The sequence below is a fragment of the Callorhinus ursinus genome, unplaced genomic scaffold (genome assembly GCF_003265705.2).
Source record: "Callorhinus ursinus isolate GAN/ISIS: 27379988/994484 unplaced genomic scaffold, GSC_fseal_2.0 scaffold94, whole genome shotgun sequence".
NCBI lineage: Eukaryota > Metazoa > Chordata > Mammalia > Carnivora > Otariidae > Callorhinus > Callorhinus ursinus.
This window is the reverse complement of record NW_027397156.1, coordinates 1,366,001-1,384,349: the sequence shown is the minus strand read 5'-3', so window position 1 is coordinate 1,384,349 and position 18,349 is coordinate 1,366,001. Positions and strand designations below refer to the sequence as shown.

Here is an 18,349-nt window from a genome sequence, read left to right as displayed (position 1 = left end):
CCTGCCCGGTCTGGCAGGGGGATAATTCAAGGCCCGAAGAGGGAAAGTTGCTCCCTAAGTGCTGAGGTGCCCCTTGGGGGAGGCAGGCAGAACCAGCTTCTGCGATGTGCCCCATAAGTTAAAACGGAGTCTTTCTTGTGGGAAAGGTGAGAGTTTTGCCTGCTAACGAGGGATGTGTCATGCAGGGAAAATCCTGGACGAGCTTTTGCAGACCTGCATCAACCCTGAAGATTGTCCCGTGTGTGAGGTGGCTGGTCGTCGCTTGGCCCCAGGAAAGAAGATCACCTTGAACCCCGATGACCCCGAGCACTGCCAGATTTGGTAAAACAGACCCCTGGTGTTTGAAGTGAAGGGTCTCACTCTCTTCTCAGGGTCCTGCTCGGGGCGGGGCGGGGCGGGGGCGGGGAGGTGTGGGGAGGAACTCTGCTGTGTGAATTGAGAAGTTGAGTGTTGGGTTTGTTTTATTTCTAGAATTTGCCTCTCTTTCTTTAAGGACAGACCACATTGCTTCCCCAGAAAACACCTCTTAAGAGGCTGGGGTTTTTAGCCTCTTCTCACTTAAGGAAGGAGGTAGTCTCTTACTGCCTCTGGAGGTTGCATCTAGTCCAAGGACAGGTGCCTTTGGAAGTCATTTCTTTTTTACTCAGAGCCCTAACCCCTCAGTGTGACATAGATACCTTGGGGCCACAGCCGAGGTCCCTGGACGGGGACTTTCGTATTTGGGAGGGAAGACACTCATCACTGCACCCTGGGCTCTCACTCAGATTGCCTCTGGGAACTGGCCTTTGTGGAGGTGAGAAGGAGTCCTCAGGGTGGACTCTGAGCTTTCTGAAGCTTTGCTCCCAAGTAGGGAACATGTATTCAGACGCTGATGTGTTTAACACCACATCCTGACACGGATAGAGCCTTATGGGAACTTGAACTTGAGAACTTAAATTTTCTGGGGAAGGGCTGTGGCCACAGCTGCCAGAATCAGATCCTACCGCCGCCATCTGTACAAACAAGGGGGAGCACTGCCTAGGGTAAATTTTCTAGCAGACACAGGAAACTAGAAAGTATGTCACTCATGCATTGTTAACCAAGGATTGAAGCAATAAATCGTGTGGGCCACGGGGAAGTAGGAATTAACTTCCCAGTAAGATCCTGCCTGCCTTCCTTCCCCATGTTGAAACAGAGGCTGTAAGGAATAAAGACGGGGATGAATCCAACACTGGCTTGGGGTTCTGAGCCACACAGGCATGAAAGCTTAGGGCCCTCTCCCAACCTCCCCCTGCTGGTCCGTGGGGAGGGGCAGCTACCAGGGTGCATACCTTGGCTTCAGACAGCTGTGGACGGTAATTCCAAAGCAGGCTGGGGACATCACCTGGGAGGCAAGCCACAGGGGACGCTTCTCAGGGCTCAGGGCACTGCTGCCTCTTGGCTTTACTGGGGGTGCTGAAGGCAAGTTGCTTCGAAGGCAGAGTGTCAGAATAGGAGAAAGTCCTGGCCTCTATGGGTCTCTCCCATAGGGCAACTTGATTTCACCTGTGGTCTGGCGTACCTTGCCATTTCTAGGACACTGGTGAGGAGTGACCAGAAGGGACTGGAAACTTGGCCTGGTAGTGCCGGAATTTATGTGAGGGCAAAGGCTCTGCTACAGACTTGGGGTATGTGCTTGGGGCTTGGTGCAGGGCCTAGCCTCTCCCTGGCACATGACAGGTGCTCACCACCCGGTTGTTGGAGGAATGATCGAGCCACTGTCTTTTCCCCTAACATCTTGGACCTTCCTGAATACTATTTCCAACTTTGTTCTGGGATAAAGTTGGGATTTTGAATCTTTGTTCATCTTTCCAAAATGTTTCCATTCCACTTTTTTCTGTTTTTCTTAAGGCCCAGTGTATTAAACATGGTACAAAATTTATTCAGTTTAAATTTTGGTACAATAAATGAGGTAAAGCATTTATCTTCAATAGGACATTCACATGCCTTGGCCAGCATCAACATTTTAGAGCGATACTTGTTTTTGGAGACACTTGGGAGAGAGTTTGGGTTAGAATTAAATATTTATGCTGCTAGAGGTGTAGGTTGAAAAGACATTGACTTTGAAGGGCTGTGTGGACAGCCTAGAAGCAAGAAAGAATCTTCCTCAGGTGCTACAAGGGGTTGGAGCTTTGGCTTCTAGAATAAAGGGAGGCCTTTGCTGCATGTGTAGGGGTGCTATTTGGGGACCTATGTTAAAAAATGATGTGTCACTTGGGTAGGGGAGTGGTCCCTGGGAGCTCAGCTCAGGTAGGCCTGGCAGGTCGTTCTGTGGGAAGGCTGGAATGGTTCTAGATAAGGCTAAGAAGTGCCCAGAGGTCCTTCCTGAACCATTTCTGGTTTTCTCTCCCTACTGCAGTCATTGTGAGGGCGTCAACCTCACCTGTGAGGCCTGCAGGGAACCTGGAGGCCTCGTGGTGCCCCCCACGGAAGGCCCCGTTGCCTCCACCACCCCGTATGTGGAGGACACCCCGGAGCCACCTCTCCATGACTTCTACTGCAGCAAGCTTCTGGACCTGGTTTTCCTGCTAGATGGCTCCTCCAAGCTGTCTGAGGACGAGTTTGAAGTGCTGAAAGTCTTTGTGGTGGGCATGATGGAGCGTCTGCACATCTCCCAGAAGCGGATCCGCGTGGCCATGGTGGAGTACCACGATGGCTCCCATGCCTACATCGAGCTCAAGGACCGGAAGCGACCCTCAGAGCTGCGGCGCATCGCCAGCCAGGTGAAGTACGTGGGCAGCGAGGTGGCCTCCACCAGCGAGGTCTTGAAGTACACACTGTTCCAGATCTTCGGCAAGATTGACCGCCCCGAAGCGTCCCGCATCGCCCTGATCCTCATGGCCAGCCAGGAGCCCCCGAGGCTGGCCCGGAATTTGATCCGCTATGTGCAGGGCCTGAAGAAGAAGAAAGTCATTGTGATCCCCGTGGGCATCGGGCCCCACGCCAACCTCAAGCAGATCCGAAACATCGAGAAGCAGGCCCCCGAGAACAAGGCCTTTGTGCTCAGTGGTGTGGACGAGCTGGAGCAGCGAAGAGATGAGATTATCAGCTACCTCTGTGACCTTGCCCCGGAAGCACCTGCCCCTACTCAGCACCCCCCTATGGTTCCGGTCACTGTGGGTCCAGAGCTCTTGGGGGTTCCATCATCGGGACCCAAAAGGAACTCCATGGTTCTGGATGTGGTGTTTGTCCTGGAAGGGTCAGACAAAATTGGTGAGGCCAACTTTAACAAGAGCAGGGAGTTCATGGAGGAGGTGATTCAGCGGATGGACGTGGGCCAGGACAGCATCCACGTCACGGTGCTGCAGTACTCCTACACGGTGGCTGTGGAGTACACCTTCAGCGAGGCCCAGTCCAAGGGGGAGGTCCTGCAGCACGTGCGGGAGATCCGATACCGGGGCGGCAACAGGACCAACACCGGGCTGGCCCTGCAGTACCTGTCTGAACACAGCTTCTCTGTCAGCCAGGGGGATCGGGAGCAGGTCCCTAACCTGGTCTACATGGTCACAGGAAACCCCGCCTCTGATGAGATCAAGCGGATGCCTGGAGACATCCAGGTGGTGCCCATTGGAGTGGGCCCTCACGCCGATGTGCAGGAGCTGCAGAGTATTAGCTGGCCCAATGCCCCCATCCTTATTCAGGACTTTGAGACGCTCCCCCGAGAGGCACCTGATCTGGTGCTGCAGAGGTGCTGCTCTGGAGAGGGGCCGCAGTCCCCCACCCTCGCCCCCACCCCAGGTAGGTGGGCACCTTGCCCGATGTGAGGGCTGCTGAGGGCTGGTGGAGGTGCAGTTCTTGGGTTCAATCTTGCTTCCCTGCTCTGTGCCTTCAGTCAAACCCTGGCCTTTAGAGGGCCCTGTTTCCTCACCTCCCAGCCAGGGAGTTGCATCTGTGATCTTTTGGCAGAGGGAGGATCTTTTCTTATTGAGTGTGCTTGTAAATTGAAAGGTTACCCGAGGCTATTGTTAAAATGTAAACAATGTCAAGGATATAGAGTGAAAAATACAAGTCTTGCTTTATCACACAACCTCATCACCACCCAATCCCATGCCTTGCTTGGAGGTAACCTGTTAAATGTAGTGGCTCTCAGCTTTGACCACGCTGGATGGATACAATCACTCTAAGTAGCTGGTGATCTCTGGGGCAAGGCCAGGAAGTTAGGTGACAGGTTTAACCCTCAGATTCTGGAGCCGGACCACCTTAGTTTGAAATTCAACTCTTGCCCCTTACCAGCTGGGTGATTTGGGGCAATTTATTTTTGGTAATAATTTGGGGGTAATTTTGAGCGAGTACCTCTGTGTATATGTCTGCCCATCTGTAGATTGGGGATAACAATAGGGCTTGTAAAATGCTTACTTAGAACAGTACTCAGCACATAGCCAAGTGCTCAAAAACTGGTTGCCACCAGAGCTAGGTGACTGCCTTCTTAACTGATGCTAATGTCTAATCAGGTCCTAGTTCTTGAGCAGAGGAGTGTTCAAGACATTCCTTGGAGTATTCGGGACCATCCCAGAATAACTAACTTCTTTTTTTTCCCTAAGAGCTTTATTGGTTTTTTTTTTTAATTGAAGTATAATTTACACACAGTGTCATATTAGTTTCAGGTGTACACCATAGTGATTCAATAATTCTACACATTTCTCAGTGCTCATCACGATAAGTGTGCTCTTAATTCCCTTTACCTATTTCACCCCTCCACCCTACCTCCCCTCTGACAACCAGTAGTTAGTTCTCTGTCGTTAAGAGTTTGTTTTTTTCGTTTGTCTCTTTTTTCTTTGTTTGTTTTGTTTCTTGAATTCCACATATGAGTAAAATCATATGGTATTTGTATTTCTCTGACTTATTTCACTTAGCTTTAGGTCAGCCCTCTAGTTCTATCCACGCTGTTGCAAATGGCAATACTTCATTCTTCTTCATGGCTGAATAATAGTACAGTGTGTGTGTGTGTGTGTGTGTGTGTGTGTGTGTGTTTACACCACATCTTCTTATCCACTCTCTATGGATGGACACTTGGGCTGCTTCCATGTCTTGGCTACTGTAAATAATGCTGCTGTAAACAGAGGGATGCCTATATCTTTTCGAGGGTGTGGAAAAAAAGGAACACTTGTGCACTGCTGGCAGGAATGCAAATTGGTGGAAAAGAGTATGGAGGTTACTCAAAAAGTTAAAAATAGAATTACCATATGATCCAGTAATTCCACTATTGGGTATTTACCCAAGGAATGAAGGACTAACACCAGAATAACTTTCTTTAAACGTCTCCTGATCCTCACACTTGTTGTAAGTGCCTTTGTGTCTTGGTTTTGGTTTTAACCAGAGCCACAGATTTATTGACATTCTTGTGATATTTCTGCTGAGGAGAACAGTAGTAACATCTTCTTATCAAATCTCGGAATGGCTTTTCGGCCAGAGGTTGTTTCTGCACTGTGATCATGACTCTGCCCAAACATTACCACGAGCGCCAGTCGCATAGAGCTGGACCACCTTACAGCACCTTCACTGGCCCTAACACCTGACGGCACACAAGCTCAGCCCCCAGCCCTTGGCTGCCTCTCCATCTCCTTTAGCCATCCATCTCCCTGTTGTGCCGTTCTGGTATTTTGTTCAATTCTAGAAGAGTTGCAGCCTCCAGTTACTGAGGGAGCCAATGCCTCTCGCTTTCATCTGTAGGCGTATAAACTGCCTTGGGTAGACTCGAGTCTTTCCAACACGTCCAGACCTGGGGCACTCATGGGCCCCTCTCGCTCCTCCCTGGCCTGTGTTCCCACCACGCAGGACCAGTGGAGACACCCTCCCCTTTGTGGTGTCGCGCAGCCAGCAGCATCCTGCTCGCCCTTGGATGTGCTGTGTGTTGCAGGGGGCCTGGCGGCCAGACCCTGTGTGCTCACCTCTGCTCTCTTCGCAGACTGCAGCCAGCCCCTGGACGTGGCCCTCCTTCTGGACGGCTCCTCCAGCTTTCCCAATTCTTACTTTGAGGAGATGAAGAGTTTCGCCAAGGCTTTCATTTCAAGAGCTAATCTAGGTGAGTGGTGCCCTGGAGGAGCCGGTGGGGAAGGAGAGCTTTCTGGGGGGCTCCGCCTGATCCAGGCTGTGATTCCCATGTCGTCTTTCCTGGCAGGGCCCCGGCTCACGCAGGTGTCGGTGCTGCAGTACGGGAGCTCCACCATCACCGCCGTGCCGTGGAACGTGGCCTACGAAAAAGCCCACCTCCTGAGCCACGTGGACCTCATGCAGCGGGAGGGAGGCCTCAGCCACATTGGTAACCTACTGCTGTGGCTGGGAGCTTCATCTGGTCTTAATTCTTGGCTTCCGGGACTGAGTGACCTTGGCCGGTCCCTTGGCTCGTTGGGCTAGTTTCCTTTCTGGGAAAGTGTGCGAGCCTAGCTGCCCTTCTGGATCTCAGTGTGTGTTTCTCTGTCTCTGAATCGTTCCGTTTTGACCACCTAAGGATCTGCCATGAGACAGGATGCCCGGCATTCCTGCTGTCAGGACTGACTCGGTGTGGGCTATTTTCCATTCTCAGGGGATGCTTTGGACTATGCTGTGCGATATGTCACCTCCGAAGTGCATGGTGCCAGGCCTGGAGCCTCGAAGGCAGTGGTCATCCTCGTCACGGATGTTTCTGCGGATTCAGTGGATGCTGCAGCCGATGCTGCCACATCCAACCGTAAGTGTCCAGTGTGATCCCGAGACTCTCCTAAACCACTAGAGCACTGAACGTGGGCTGGGGCGGGGGGATGCTTTCGGATAGGCTGGATGGTTGTGAGTGCTGCAGAGCTACCTGTGGCCTGGTTTCAAACAGCAGGAAGTCGCCCAATCCCCGTGTTACTTAGAAATCAAACAGTAATAAATATGTGTTTGTCCTTCATTGGTCTGCATGCTTCTGGCTGTCACCTGTAATTTCTCCAGATTTTTCCTTTGTGTCCAGGGCTGGGTCAGACCTTCACACCTTTCCTTTTTGAGGTGGTGTCCTTGCTCTGTCCCTACTCTCACCATGTCTGAGGCCAGAGTGACTCATGGGGCCGTGGGAACCATCAGACCTCTTCCAGTACCAGCCTAACAGGTGTGGGTGGGGTGCTGGTTGGACAAGAGAAAGGGTGCAGCTTTAGGAAAGGGACAGGTGTGGGCATGACCCAGCTTTGGTGCCCCATGTGAACTTGTGCTGTGAATAGCGATGGAATGTGAGCCAGGGCAGGTGGCATGGTGCCCAGGGAGCGCTGGGTGAGTGGAATGATGTTAAGTCCTCAAGTGGCCACCTGGAGACTTGTTCATCCTTCAAAACCCTGCTCTGGAGTTATCTTTGCTCTGATGTCTTCCGAAGACAGCTATCCACTCCCTTTCCTGTACCACATCTGAACAACTCAACATGTGCAAGTGACATTGTATTTGTTTGTTACATATCTGCTTCTTGCAGAACTTGGGGGTCTTTGAGGGCAAGGGCAACAGCTTGCTTATTTTCCTGTCATCTGTGCATGATGCACAAAATAGGGGGCCATCTAATGTTTGTTGAATGAATGAAGGGGACATGTTTATAAAATTGATTATTTTAGGGAAAAGGACCCTAAAAGGGAAAGGATATACATTTGGATGATACAATGAGTTAACAAGAACAGAAAAGTTGCTGGTAGAAAATCAGCTCTAACCTTAAACAAACTGCAAATACCTAGAACTTTCCAGAGAACTGAACTGGGGAATTTCAGGGTGGAGACACTTCTTCTCTCATGAATCCCAAGAAAGAGTTTCATCTGGAAGGAAAGCAGTTGCAGTCTGGGGGAAACAGACGTGCTCTAGGGCAAGTCATTGAACTGTTCAAAGCCTCAGTTTCTCATCTGTTAATGGGCACATATATACTCTGGGCTCAGGCCTGTGACATTTTCTCTTCTCTTCTTACACTCACCCCCTGGGTGGTCTCATTTAGTGTCATGGGTTTAAATCCATTCATACACTGCTGACCTCAATATTCCCGTCTCTTGCCTGGATCTCTCACCTTGACTCCACCTCGATGTTCTAAAGAGAAACTCAACATAAACCAAATTCACATCTGAATCTCCTTCCACAGTCTTTCCCATCTTAGACAGTGGCATTCCATCCTTCCAGCTGCTCAGGCCCAGGACTTCAGCATCCGTGATTCCTCTTTCTCTCTCAGACCCTGTCCAGTCCATCCACAAACTACAGCTCTGCCTTCAGAAGATATTGAGTAGCCCACCACACCACACCATACCGCACCCACCACTGTCACCCTTGTCTCCCACCTGGACTATTGTAAGAGCTTTCTGATGGAACCTCAGCCACAACCCTTGTCCCCTGTAGTTCATAATAAACATGACAGCTGTAGCGACCCTTTAAAAATTGGTCAGCCCAGGGGCACTTGGGTGGCTTAGTCAGTTAAGGGCCCAACTTTTGATTTTGGCTCAGGTCATGATCTCAGAGTCTTGGGATTGAGCCCCATGTTGGGCTCCATGCTCAGTGCAGAGTCCACTTGAGGATTCTCTCTCTCCCTCTCCTTCTGCCCCTCCCCCCTCTAAAATAAACGAATCTTTAAAAAAAATTGGTTAGCCCACGTCACTCCTTAGCTCCATAGTCTTGGCTGTCTTCTCATTTCATTCAGAGAACATGTTATGTCCTTACATGGCCTATGAAGCTTTGCATGGTCTGTGCTCTACCCCCTCTTATCTGCTCTCTTCCCACCACCCTGGAGCACGCACTCATACTTCTGCTCGAGCCCTTGTGCTCGCTCTTCTCTCTGCTTGGGATATCCTCATGGCTCCTTCAATCCTTACTTCAGGTCTCTGCTCGGATGTCATCTCTTCACCAAATGCTTTTCCAGCCACCTTGCGTGAAACAGCAACCCCCGCTCCTACCTCTGGGCACTCCCATCCTCATATCACATTTTGTTTTTTTCCTAAGCACTCATACACATCTGAAATACTGGATATTTACTTATTTTTGTGTCCGGTGTCTGTCTCTTCCCAGGGCGAGGTCCACAAAGACAGGGACTTCATCTGCTTGGTTCACTGTGTCCCCATTGCTTAGAATCGTACCCGGCACAGAGTGGTGTCATTAACGTTGGTTGACTGACTGAATGTCTCGCTCCCAGGATCGGTTTATGTGACCCGTTTGGAAAATACGAGGCTCTGTACAGATGCTGGGTACAGCTGCAGCTCTGTGCATTTGGGGCCCAGCTTACCAAAGCAGGTTGACACAGACCCTTTCTTGTTCCTCTGCTAACCCCAGGAGTGACAGTGTTCCCCATTGGAATTGGGGATCGGTATGATGAGGCCCAGTTGAGGAGGTTGGCAGGCCCAAATGCCGGCTCCAACGTGCTGAGGCTCCAGCGAATCGAAGATCTCTCCACCATGGCCACCCTAGGAAATTCCTTCTTCCACAAGCTGTGCTCTGGTGAGTCTCCTCATGTATTTTTTACTCCTTCAAAATACAAAACACAAAAACAAAACCCATTCTAGACACCTGAGGTTGGCCTGAGGTTGGCCAGGCCTTGATGAAGACAGTTACATAGACCGGGACCTTTAAGTTTCTGCTCATGGGAAGTTCATACTAAAACACCCAAGGGGCTACCAGAAAGTTCTCTGTGTATAGCCCTCCTTCCATCCTAACTGCCCATCAAGACTTTAGCAGAGACAGCCCGTGCTTACTTGTGCAGAGTGATTTTGGACAAAGAAGTGGAAGACAGAAGCAGGGAACCCCAGCGTCCCGCACACCATGGTCTTCTTCCCCACGCCCTATATTTACTCTCAGGATGAGTATACAGGGCCTTAGAAAAACAGCAACATAGAATCTAATACCAAAGTATCATAGTTTAAATGGACTTAGAATTTTTTTTTACTATATATGATTTTTTTTACTTGTTTTTATTTATATTCCTTAAGGAACTAGCTATGAGTCAATACCTACTACAGAGTTATTGCCCTTTCCTGCTGGAAGATAGCTCTCCTGGCAGGACTCTTAAAGATCTCTTTCACATTTTGGGGGTCTTGCCTCATTTCCTCCCCCTTCCCCTCACTAGGCACTGGTCTACCTGTGAAATGGGAAAAGGAGATACTGACCATGCACTGTAGGGATTTCTGTGCTCTGACTGTTGTTGTCACCACAATTACTAAGAACCGCAAAGCATGCCGGAAAAAAACCACAGGATGGCCACCTCTTAGCTCGGTGGACCTGCATCCTCATGGTTGAACCCTCTCAGATCCTTTGCAGAGTGAAGTCCACTTCACAGACAAGCCTGGGTGTCCAAGCAGACTTCTTGAATGGCTTGGAACTTCTGCATAATGGGTGGGACCTCAGACCTTATTTGTGTCTGTTTCAGGGTTCGTGAGAGTTTGTGTGGATGAGGATGGGAACGAGAAGAGGGTGAGTTCCTTTCAGCTGACTTTGAAAAAAAGATCAGCATGAGTATTTGGGGTGCTTTTCCCCCCTTGTTCCTCTTTCTGTCTTGGTCCGGTTCTCGCTCTTACCATTATATCCTGCTTGTGTGTGTGTGTGTGTGTGTGTGTGTGTGTAGGTTTTTACCTATAAATCTTGTATTCTGCCTTCTTGCTGCTTGGGCCCATGTGCAAATCCTAGTCTGTGTGTATCCTTAGAGGGGGTCAGTTGCCCAGTTGATGGGCTTAGGGCAGGACTGACTCAACCTATGCCTGCCTGAATCTGCTTTTTTCTTCTGCAGCCTGGGGATGTCTGGACCTTGCCAGACCAGTGCCACACAGTGACTTGCCTGCCAGATGGCCAGACCTTGCTGAAGAGTCATCGGGTCAACTGTGACCGAGGGCCGAGGCCCTCCTGCCCCAATGGCCAGCCCCCTCTCAGGGTGGAGGAGACCTGTGGCTGCCGCTGGACCTGCCCCTGTGAGTCCATTGCTTTACCAGCCTGGACAGTGTTATAGGGGCAGTACTTTTAGCATGACTGTGCAGAGGGGTAGACCAGAAGGCCCTTTCCCTCCTCACTATATGCAGAGTGCTCCCTCACCCATGTTTCCTCCCCTTTGTGTCCTTTAGACGTGTTTTCATTCAGTCCCAGGGATCACTGTTCTCCTCCTGTGTCTTTGGAAAGCACTTCCCCAGATAAGGCATAACAAGAAGGAAGAATTGATTTTCTGAGGTCAGAGCTCAGCTTGGCTGTTGGCAAGTCAGCCTTTAGGAGTCTATGCTGGAGAAGTGTAGCAGTGAGAGTGATGCCCCCACCCTACCTTGACAATTTATTTAGTGGGATAAATGATCTCCCTGGACTGGATAACCAGTCCAGCTACCAGACCTCATCATTTCTGTTTATTCATAAAGAGTTCTATGGTTCCTTTACATTAAAAAACAAACTCTCAACTTGGTAATTCGGTGCCCATCCCCGTGTAAGGATCAAAACCTTAAACTTGAGTTAGAGTTAAAACAGCTCCTTAATCCCAATTTGGGCTGCCTGCCCCCCGGAGAGGGGTCTGTGTCCCACTTGTGGGACACAGACCCCTCTCTGGAAGGGGCCTCTTGAAAGTCCTATTCATAAGGCTCAGGTGTCCCATTTGTCCTTAGTGGGGCACCTGGGGGTGTGAGACTCACAACGCAATAGGAGTTTTGTGCAAACAAATTTCTTCTTAAATTCAGTCCCTCAATACTCCTCTGGACTCCTTTTATACCCTTGATTTTTTTTACCCTTTATATTCTCTCTTTTTTTAAAAAAATATTTTATTTATTTGATAGAGAGAGACACAGCAAGAGAGGGAACACAAGCAGGGGGAGTGGGAGAGGGAGAAGCTGGCTTCCTGCAGAGCAGGGAGCCCGATGCAGGGCTCGATTCCAGGACCCTGGGATCATGACCTGAGCCGAAGGCAGATGCTTAACGACTGAGCCACCCAGGCGCCCCTCTTTATATTCTCTTTTATCAGAAGTGGTAAAACTTGATTTAGGCTCTTTTTGTTAAGGATTAAAAAAATTTAAATTAAAACCATTTAAAACTTCTTATTTTGAATAATTTCAGATTTTCAAAAAAAGTTGCACAAATGGTACAAAGAATTCCTTCCTGTACATCTTTACCCAGATTGTATATCTTTACCCAGATCTTACATAATCACACTGTAATGATCACAATCAGGAATTAACATCCGTAAAATACATCCATAAAAATCTTAGTTTTTGTCAGTTGTCCCACTAATGTCCTTTGTTCAGATGCAGGATTCAACCCAGAATCACACACGGCATTAAGTTATCATGTCTCTGTAGTCTCCTTAAATCTGCAACAGATCCTTAGTATTTATTGATATTTATGACCTTGACCTTTTTTTGAAAAGTTCTGGCTAGTAATTTTGTAGAATGTCCCTCAATTTGAGTTAGAGTCAGATTATACATGTTGTCAAGAATAACCCAGAAGACATACTGTGTCTTTTTGGGTTTATCAAGAGGAGGCACATGTTATCAATTTGCCTCATTACAGGTGATGGTAAGTTTGATCACTTGGTTTAGGTGGTATTTACCAGATTTTTCCACTGTAAAGTTACTGTTTTCTTCCTTGCAGTTAATAATGATCGTGTACAGAAATATTCTGGAACTATGGAAATATACTTTTACCCACTGAGTTTACCATGCATGGGTGATCCTTACCTGACACAATTTTTATCGTAGTGTTTGCCAAACAGTGATTTTTGATTTCCATCATTCCCTCCACATTTACTAGTTGGAATTCTACTGAAAGGAAGAACTTTTCCTTCTCTGTCATTTATTAATTCAATTAATTATTTGTATCAATATGGACTCATCAGTTCTTATTTTATTCTAGGGGGTAGAATCAATTACTAGCATTATTTATTTTCTTGGTCAGCTGGTCCTGGATTTGGCTGCTGGGAGTCCTTTCAATTTGACTCGTGTCCTTTTGACATCCCCAGCTCACTCTCTCACACAGTGAGGAGCCTGGCTCCCATTATCCACAATATGTGTCTATGTTGGCTTAATCCCAGAATACACACAAAGTATTTTCAGAATTTGCTAACCAATGCCTGGATGGAAAACCAATCTACTAGCTAGAGTACGATATTTGTATACAATTCTTTGTATCTTTTGTCTTTGAGTACATAGTACATTCCCCCAAAGTTATCCCCTCCGCACGTGTAATTATGTTATTCATTACCATGAGTTTAATTTGTTTCTGTTTGTATTCCGTTTTGGGTTTCCCTCATCCCCATCCTTGCTGATTTTATTCATTTGTTTGTTTTCGGTATGTGAATTACTAACCTGGCTCCAAATGTGAGAATGTGCAGAAAGGTTTACTCGGATGTCACTCCACTCTCCCCTTTCCTCTGTCCTTTCTGCTCATTTCCACCTACGTTCATGCAGGCAACCGACCTCGTTCATTCCAGGTTTATCCTTCTTCGCAAATGAGCTTTGCCTTTTTTGCTTAAAAACATAGCCCAGAAATCCTCTCTATCAGTTCAAAGACAGCAGCAGGGACACAAGAGGATCACAGAAGTGAACTAATTTATCCCAGATCACAGCACAAGCAAGGGGTGGGAGCCGAATTCAATCTTGAGTTTCTCTGGCTCTGAAGTACCCACTTCACTGTAACAGTTTAGTGCCCTCGTGGGCAGAGCCACTTCTGCTAACTGGCCGCAGGTGAGCTGACGCCATTTCTTTGCCTGTGACTTGCTACATCCTCATAGCAGTTGGGGCTGATCTCCTTAAGGCTTGACACGCTCCACAGCTGGGCCACTTGCAGCATGGGTGTCGGCGGGCCAAAGGCGTTCAGTACTGCCCCTTGGAAGGGACCATCTACTCTAGGACTCAGGAGATTTTGAGTGGAAGAGCTCCTAGCAGGCTGCTCAGCTCTGACAGCTGGTGCATCCAGCCCCCTCCTTTGTTAGTGGCCATGCTGCTTGATCTACAGGCCCCTCGTGCAGATGAAGGTTGCCTAGACCTGGTGTGAGTGAGGTACATGAGTGCATTCTCATTGACCCACCGAGTCTGCCTCTCAGTTCTTGGGCTTTTATTTACCCACCACCATAGCTATGGTCATGGTTGCTCCGGAAAGCTCATCTCCAGCTTCATTTTGGTCCAAGAATAACTTTCAAATCATGCATGGTGGTGGTGCCTTCCATGGGGGGATTTTTACAGAATCATCTTATGCAGATGCAAGATGACTAGTATTCCCAAGTGGTGTTTTAATAGGAACCTTGAGAATTTGCTGATCATGTGAATGAATGAGTGGCAAATGAGGGAGTGCTGAGACCCAATCATTTGTTTTGGCTTCAGAAATATTCCTCTTGTGTGATCTCTTAAAGGATCAAGTCAACATGGCCTCTTGTACCATTAGAAACTTGGCAGCTGAGAAGACACATGTGTCTTTAGGTGAACTTTCTTTACAATGAGCTCATAAGCTCATGATACGCTTAGCTCCTCATGATTTCAACAAGTCCTAACAACCCTGAGACTTAACTTTGTTTCCTGGGCCAAGGCATCCCTGTAGAGGAGATCATTCACTTCGCACGCTAAAGTTTTTTGGAAATATAGCTCTATAATTTTCCATGTTTTTTTTTATGTGATACTTGTCCTTCTAACCCTTCTCTAGAAAAATATTTACTGGCCAAGTGTTACTTACCTAAGCTACTCTATCCCTCAGAACTTGTTCCCTAATCCGTAAAAAGGGGGAAGTTAGACTGCATGACCTCAAAGGGTCCATTCAGCTCTCAGTTCTATTAACTGTGTGCAGCTTGGTAACACCTGCCTCTTTGCACTTATGGGAGTTTGGAGAATGTCACATCCGTCCTTTGCTCTCCCCGTCCAGGTGTGTGCATGGGCAGCTCTACCCGGCACATCGTGACCTTTGATGGGCAGAATTTCAACCTGACTGGCAGCTGTTCGTATGTCCTATTTCAAAACAAGGAGCAGGACCTGGAGGTGATTCTCCATAATGGTGCCTGCAGCCCTGGGGTGAGGCAGGCCTGCATGAAATCCATCGAGGTGAAGCATGACGGCCTCTCAGTTGAGCTCCACAGTGATATGCAGGTGAGGGGTGTTTTCTCTGGGTCCCGTGCAAGGCAGCAACAGAACCTCGAAGACGCCTCCGCTGCTGGTTGGTTTTAGCTGGTGTGTCTGTTAGGGACTCCGCCTTCTGCCTCACCAGCAGAGCACCACCTTTTTAGGAGGGGTGTAAAGGATTCTAATAATCTGTTCTGTCAAGCTCTGCAAAGCTCCTTTACCTTAGAAGAGCTACTGCCAAATATCAGAGTTTGTGGATGACACTGGAGTTGAGACTGTCGGTAACTTTGGGAAGAAGTTAAGAGTGAAATTCTAGGATTCCTTATTGTGTGACTACTGATGAATCACTATCTTCTTTGGACAGCTGACAGTGAATGGGAGACTGGTCCCTGTCCCATACGTGGGTGGGGACATGGAAGTCAATGTCTATGGCACCATCATGTATGAGATCAGACTCAACCATCTTGGCCACATCTTCACGTTCACTCCACGAAACAATGAATTCCAGCTGCAGCTCAGCCCCAAGACCTTTGCTTCAAAGACATATGGTCTCTGTGGTGAGAACTTTCTCCTTTGCTCTGGTCTCAGGATTCTTGGCTGCTTGTATTTCTGGGTCCAGGTGATTGTAAGGTTCAGATGCTGGTGGGCATGGAGAATGGCCAGGTCTCCAACATCAGTATGTCGGCACCCAGGGCTACCAATCTTGCCTTTCCCCATCTGTCTAGGGATCTGTGACGAGAACGGAGCCAATGACTTTGTGCTGAGGGATGGCACGGTCACCACAGACTGGAGAGCGCTCGTCCAGGAATGGACCGTGCAGCAGCCAGGGAAGACGTGCCAACCGCTCTCCTGGGAGCAGTGTCCCATCTCCAGCAACTCCCACTGCCAGGTCCTCCTCTCAGAATTGTTTGCCGAGTGCCACAAGGTCCTCACTCCAACCACTTTTTATGCCATGTGCCAGCAAGACAGTTGCCACCAGGAGCAGGTGTGTGAGGTGATTGCCTTGTATGCCCACCTCTGTCGGACCAAGGGGGTCTGTGTTGACTGGAGGAGGACCAATTTCTGTGGTGAGTCTCCAAAGGCATCCTGTAAAGTTGTGAAGACCAACTAGTTGTGGTCTTGCTCAACCTTCTCTGGGCCTCATATTCTTTTTCTGGGTGATAAAGATCGAAATCCCTGCTTTTCCCATTACCTAGGATCTTATTTAGTATCAAATAAGATGATAGATGTTTCAGTAATTTGGGTGTAGAATGCTGTGTAAATGGAAGTGTTTCTATAGTTCAGACAAATGTGACTTTAATGTATTGGACACATATAGGCATCAGCAAAGTACAGAATGACCAGTCACATTTCTGATTTGAAATTACCCCAAGTTTAGCAGAGGCTCACAGAGTAAGCCATGCCTGAGCAGGATGTTGAAGTGTGAGTGGAATTTTGCCAATGAAATACCAAGAAGCATCTTAATTAGAAAGACCATGGATTGCTAGTGGAGGTGCCTCCCCAGGGTCAGCTCTCCTACTTGGACTTGGCATTTATTCATCATTTAGCATGCAGGGCATACCATAATGAATCAGATGTGATTCCTGCCTCAGGGGGCACTGGAATGAAAAGAACACTGAACTTCAGCCCCCTACCCTCCAATTACTGAATATAATCCCTGACTTTCTCTGGAGGGAAATCAATATATGCAAGCATCTTGGAGTCTCAGAGTTTATTATCATAGAACTGTTGCAGCTCTAGCCTGTGGCTGGAGGACTTGGGCACCCTAATCCCAGCTCAGGAGGTGATCAGCTGTTCTCTATCTGGACCTTGCTTTCTGCATCTCGGAATGAGATGGTTGGACAAGCAACCCTTAGATTCCATCCAGCTCTGTTGTTCTGAGTCCATTAGATGGTAGTGCCTCGTTTCAACCTGCCTGCAGTTCAAGGGGCAAATGATAGTTCCTGAGTTAGCCATAGCCCTTCTCTACTTACTAGTTTCCTTGTCTACCCCCGGCTACTCACTCTGTACTTACGGGAAAATGCTTGGTGCTCTATATCCTTAGACACTCCTGCCACCTGCCTTGGCATCGTGAGAAGGGGTTGAGCAGGGCCAGAGTGGGACAAGTGAATCATGTACCTTTTCTCCAAGCAACTCTTCATAGCTGTGGATTCCTTATTTAATTTAAGAGGATTTTTTAAAGGATTCAATATACCTGTATTCAAAAGAAACGCCCATAAAACTTCCTAAGGATACACAGGCTCACATCATCCATTAGGATTAAATTTTGCTCAAGTAACAGAGAAGTAAAATTCTCTCTCACACAGTTGATCAGAGGGAGGTAGCTCCAGCTGTTTCTGGGTTTCAAACTGGATTCTAGTTTTTTGCTCTGCCCTCACTTGGGTGTGCTTTTTTCTCATGGCTTAAGATGGACCTCTAGCTGTCACATCCGGGTTCCAGATGGCAGTGGGAGTGAAGGGAAAAGGCACAAAGGACACACACAGCTGTCCTTTAAAAAAGATTCCTGGGTCAAAATGGTGGAAAAAAACCAAAAAACAAAAAACAAGATTCCTGGAAACCGCTATTGGAGTCTACATTTGCACTTATAGTTCACTGGGCAGAACTGTAGTCACGTGACTACACTTAGCAGCAAGGGAGGTCAGGAAATGTAGTCTGTATTCTGTGGTCAGGTGCCTGGCTTACTGGTCTATTTATGGAAAATGGAGGGAATAAAAATGGGTAGAGGGGTGCCTGGGTGGCTCAGTCGTTGGGCATCTGCCTTTGGCTTGGGTCATGATCCCAGAGTCCTGGGGTCGAGCCCCACGTTTGGCTCTCTGCTCTGCAGAGAGCCTGCTTCTCCCTCTCCCTCTGCCCTCCTCTCTGCCTACTTGTGCTCTCTCTCTGTCAAACAAATAAATAAAATTAAAAAATGGGTAGAAATTAGCCATTTCTGCCCCAGCAAGTTTGTCAGATGGTCAACCTCTTTGAAGCAGCTGTGCCTTTGTTTCTGTCTGGTTGGTGTGGGCTGAGTGTGACCCCGTTCTCTGTCTGTAGATATGTCATGCCCACTGTCCTTGGTGTACAACCACTGTGAGCGTGGCTGCCCCCGGCTCTGTGAAGGCAATACAAGCTCCTGTGGGGACCATCCCTCAGAAGGCTGCTTCTGTCCCCCAAACCAAGTCATGCTGGAAGGTAGCTGTGTCCCTGAGGAGGCCTGTACCCAGTGCGTCAGTGAGGATGGAGTCCGGCACCAGGTAGGAGCCTTGGCCTTGTGCCTCCCATGGGGCTGCTTCTCTCTTGGGTCGGTAGCATGAAGTGTTCACCGGTGATTGGCCCCCTCCAACTGTGGCAGAAAGGGTCAACTCTTAAGGGGATCACTGAAGACTAGG

The 18,349-nt window shown here is 48.4% G+C and overlaps 1 protein-coding gene across 2 annotated transcripts in view; it reads left to right on the top strand.

Moving 5' to 3' along the window:
• VWF (von Willebrand factor) overlaps positions 1-18,349 on the top strand; it is a 140,328-nt gene that overhangs the window by 92,014 nt on the left and 29,965 nt on the right. For both annotated transcript variants that reach the window (XM_025851854.2, XM_073888725.1), the window contains 12 exons: positions 186-321; positions 2,378-3,756; positions 5,924-6,040; positions 6,137-6,277; positions 6,542-6,685; positions 9,253-9,417; positions 10,343-10,386; positions 10,700-10,877; positions 14,788-15,008; positions 15,346-15,538; positions 15,707-16,048; positions 18,015-18,214. In XM_025851854.2, the coding sequence (XP_025707639.2) occupies positions 186-321; positions 2,378-3,756; positions 5,924-6,040; positions 6,137-6,277; positions 6,542-6,685; positions 9,253-9,417; positions 10,343-10,386; positions 10,700-10,877; positions 14,788-15,008; positions 15,346-15,538; positions 15,707-16,048; positions 18,015-18,214 (3,260 nt within the window). The remainder of the gene's footprint in view (positions 1-185; positions 322-2,377; positions 3,757-5,923; positions 6,041-6,136; positions 6,278-6,541; positions 6,686-9,252; positions 9,418-10,342; positions 10,387-10,699; positions 10,878-14,787; positions 15,009-15,345; positions 15,539-15,706; positions 16,049-18,014; positions 18,215-18,349) is intronic.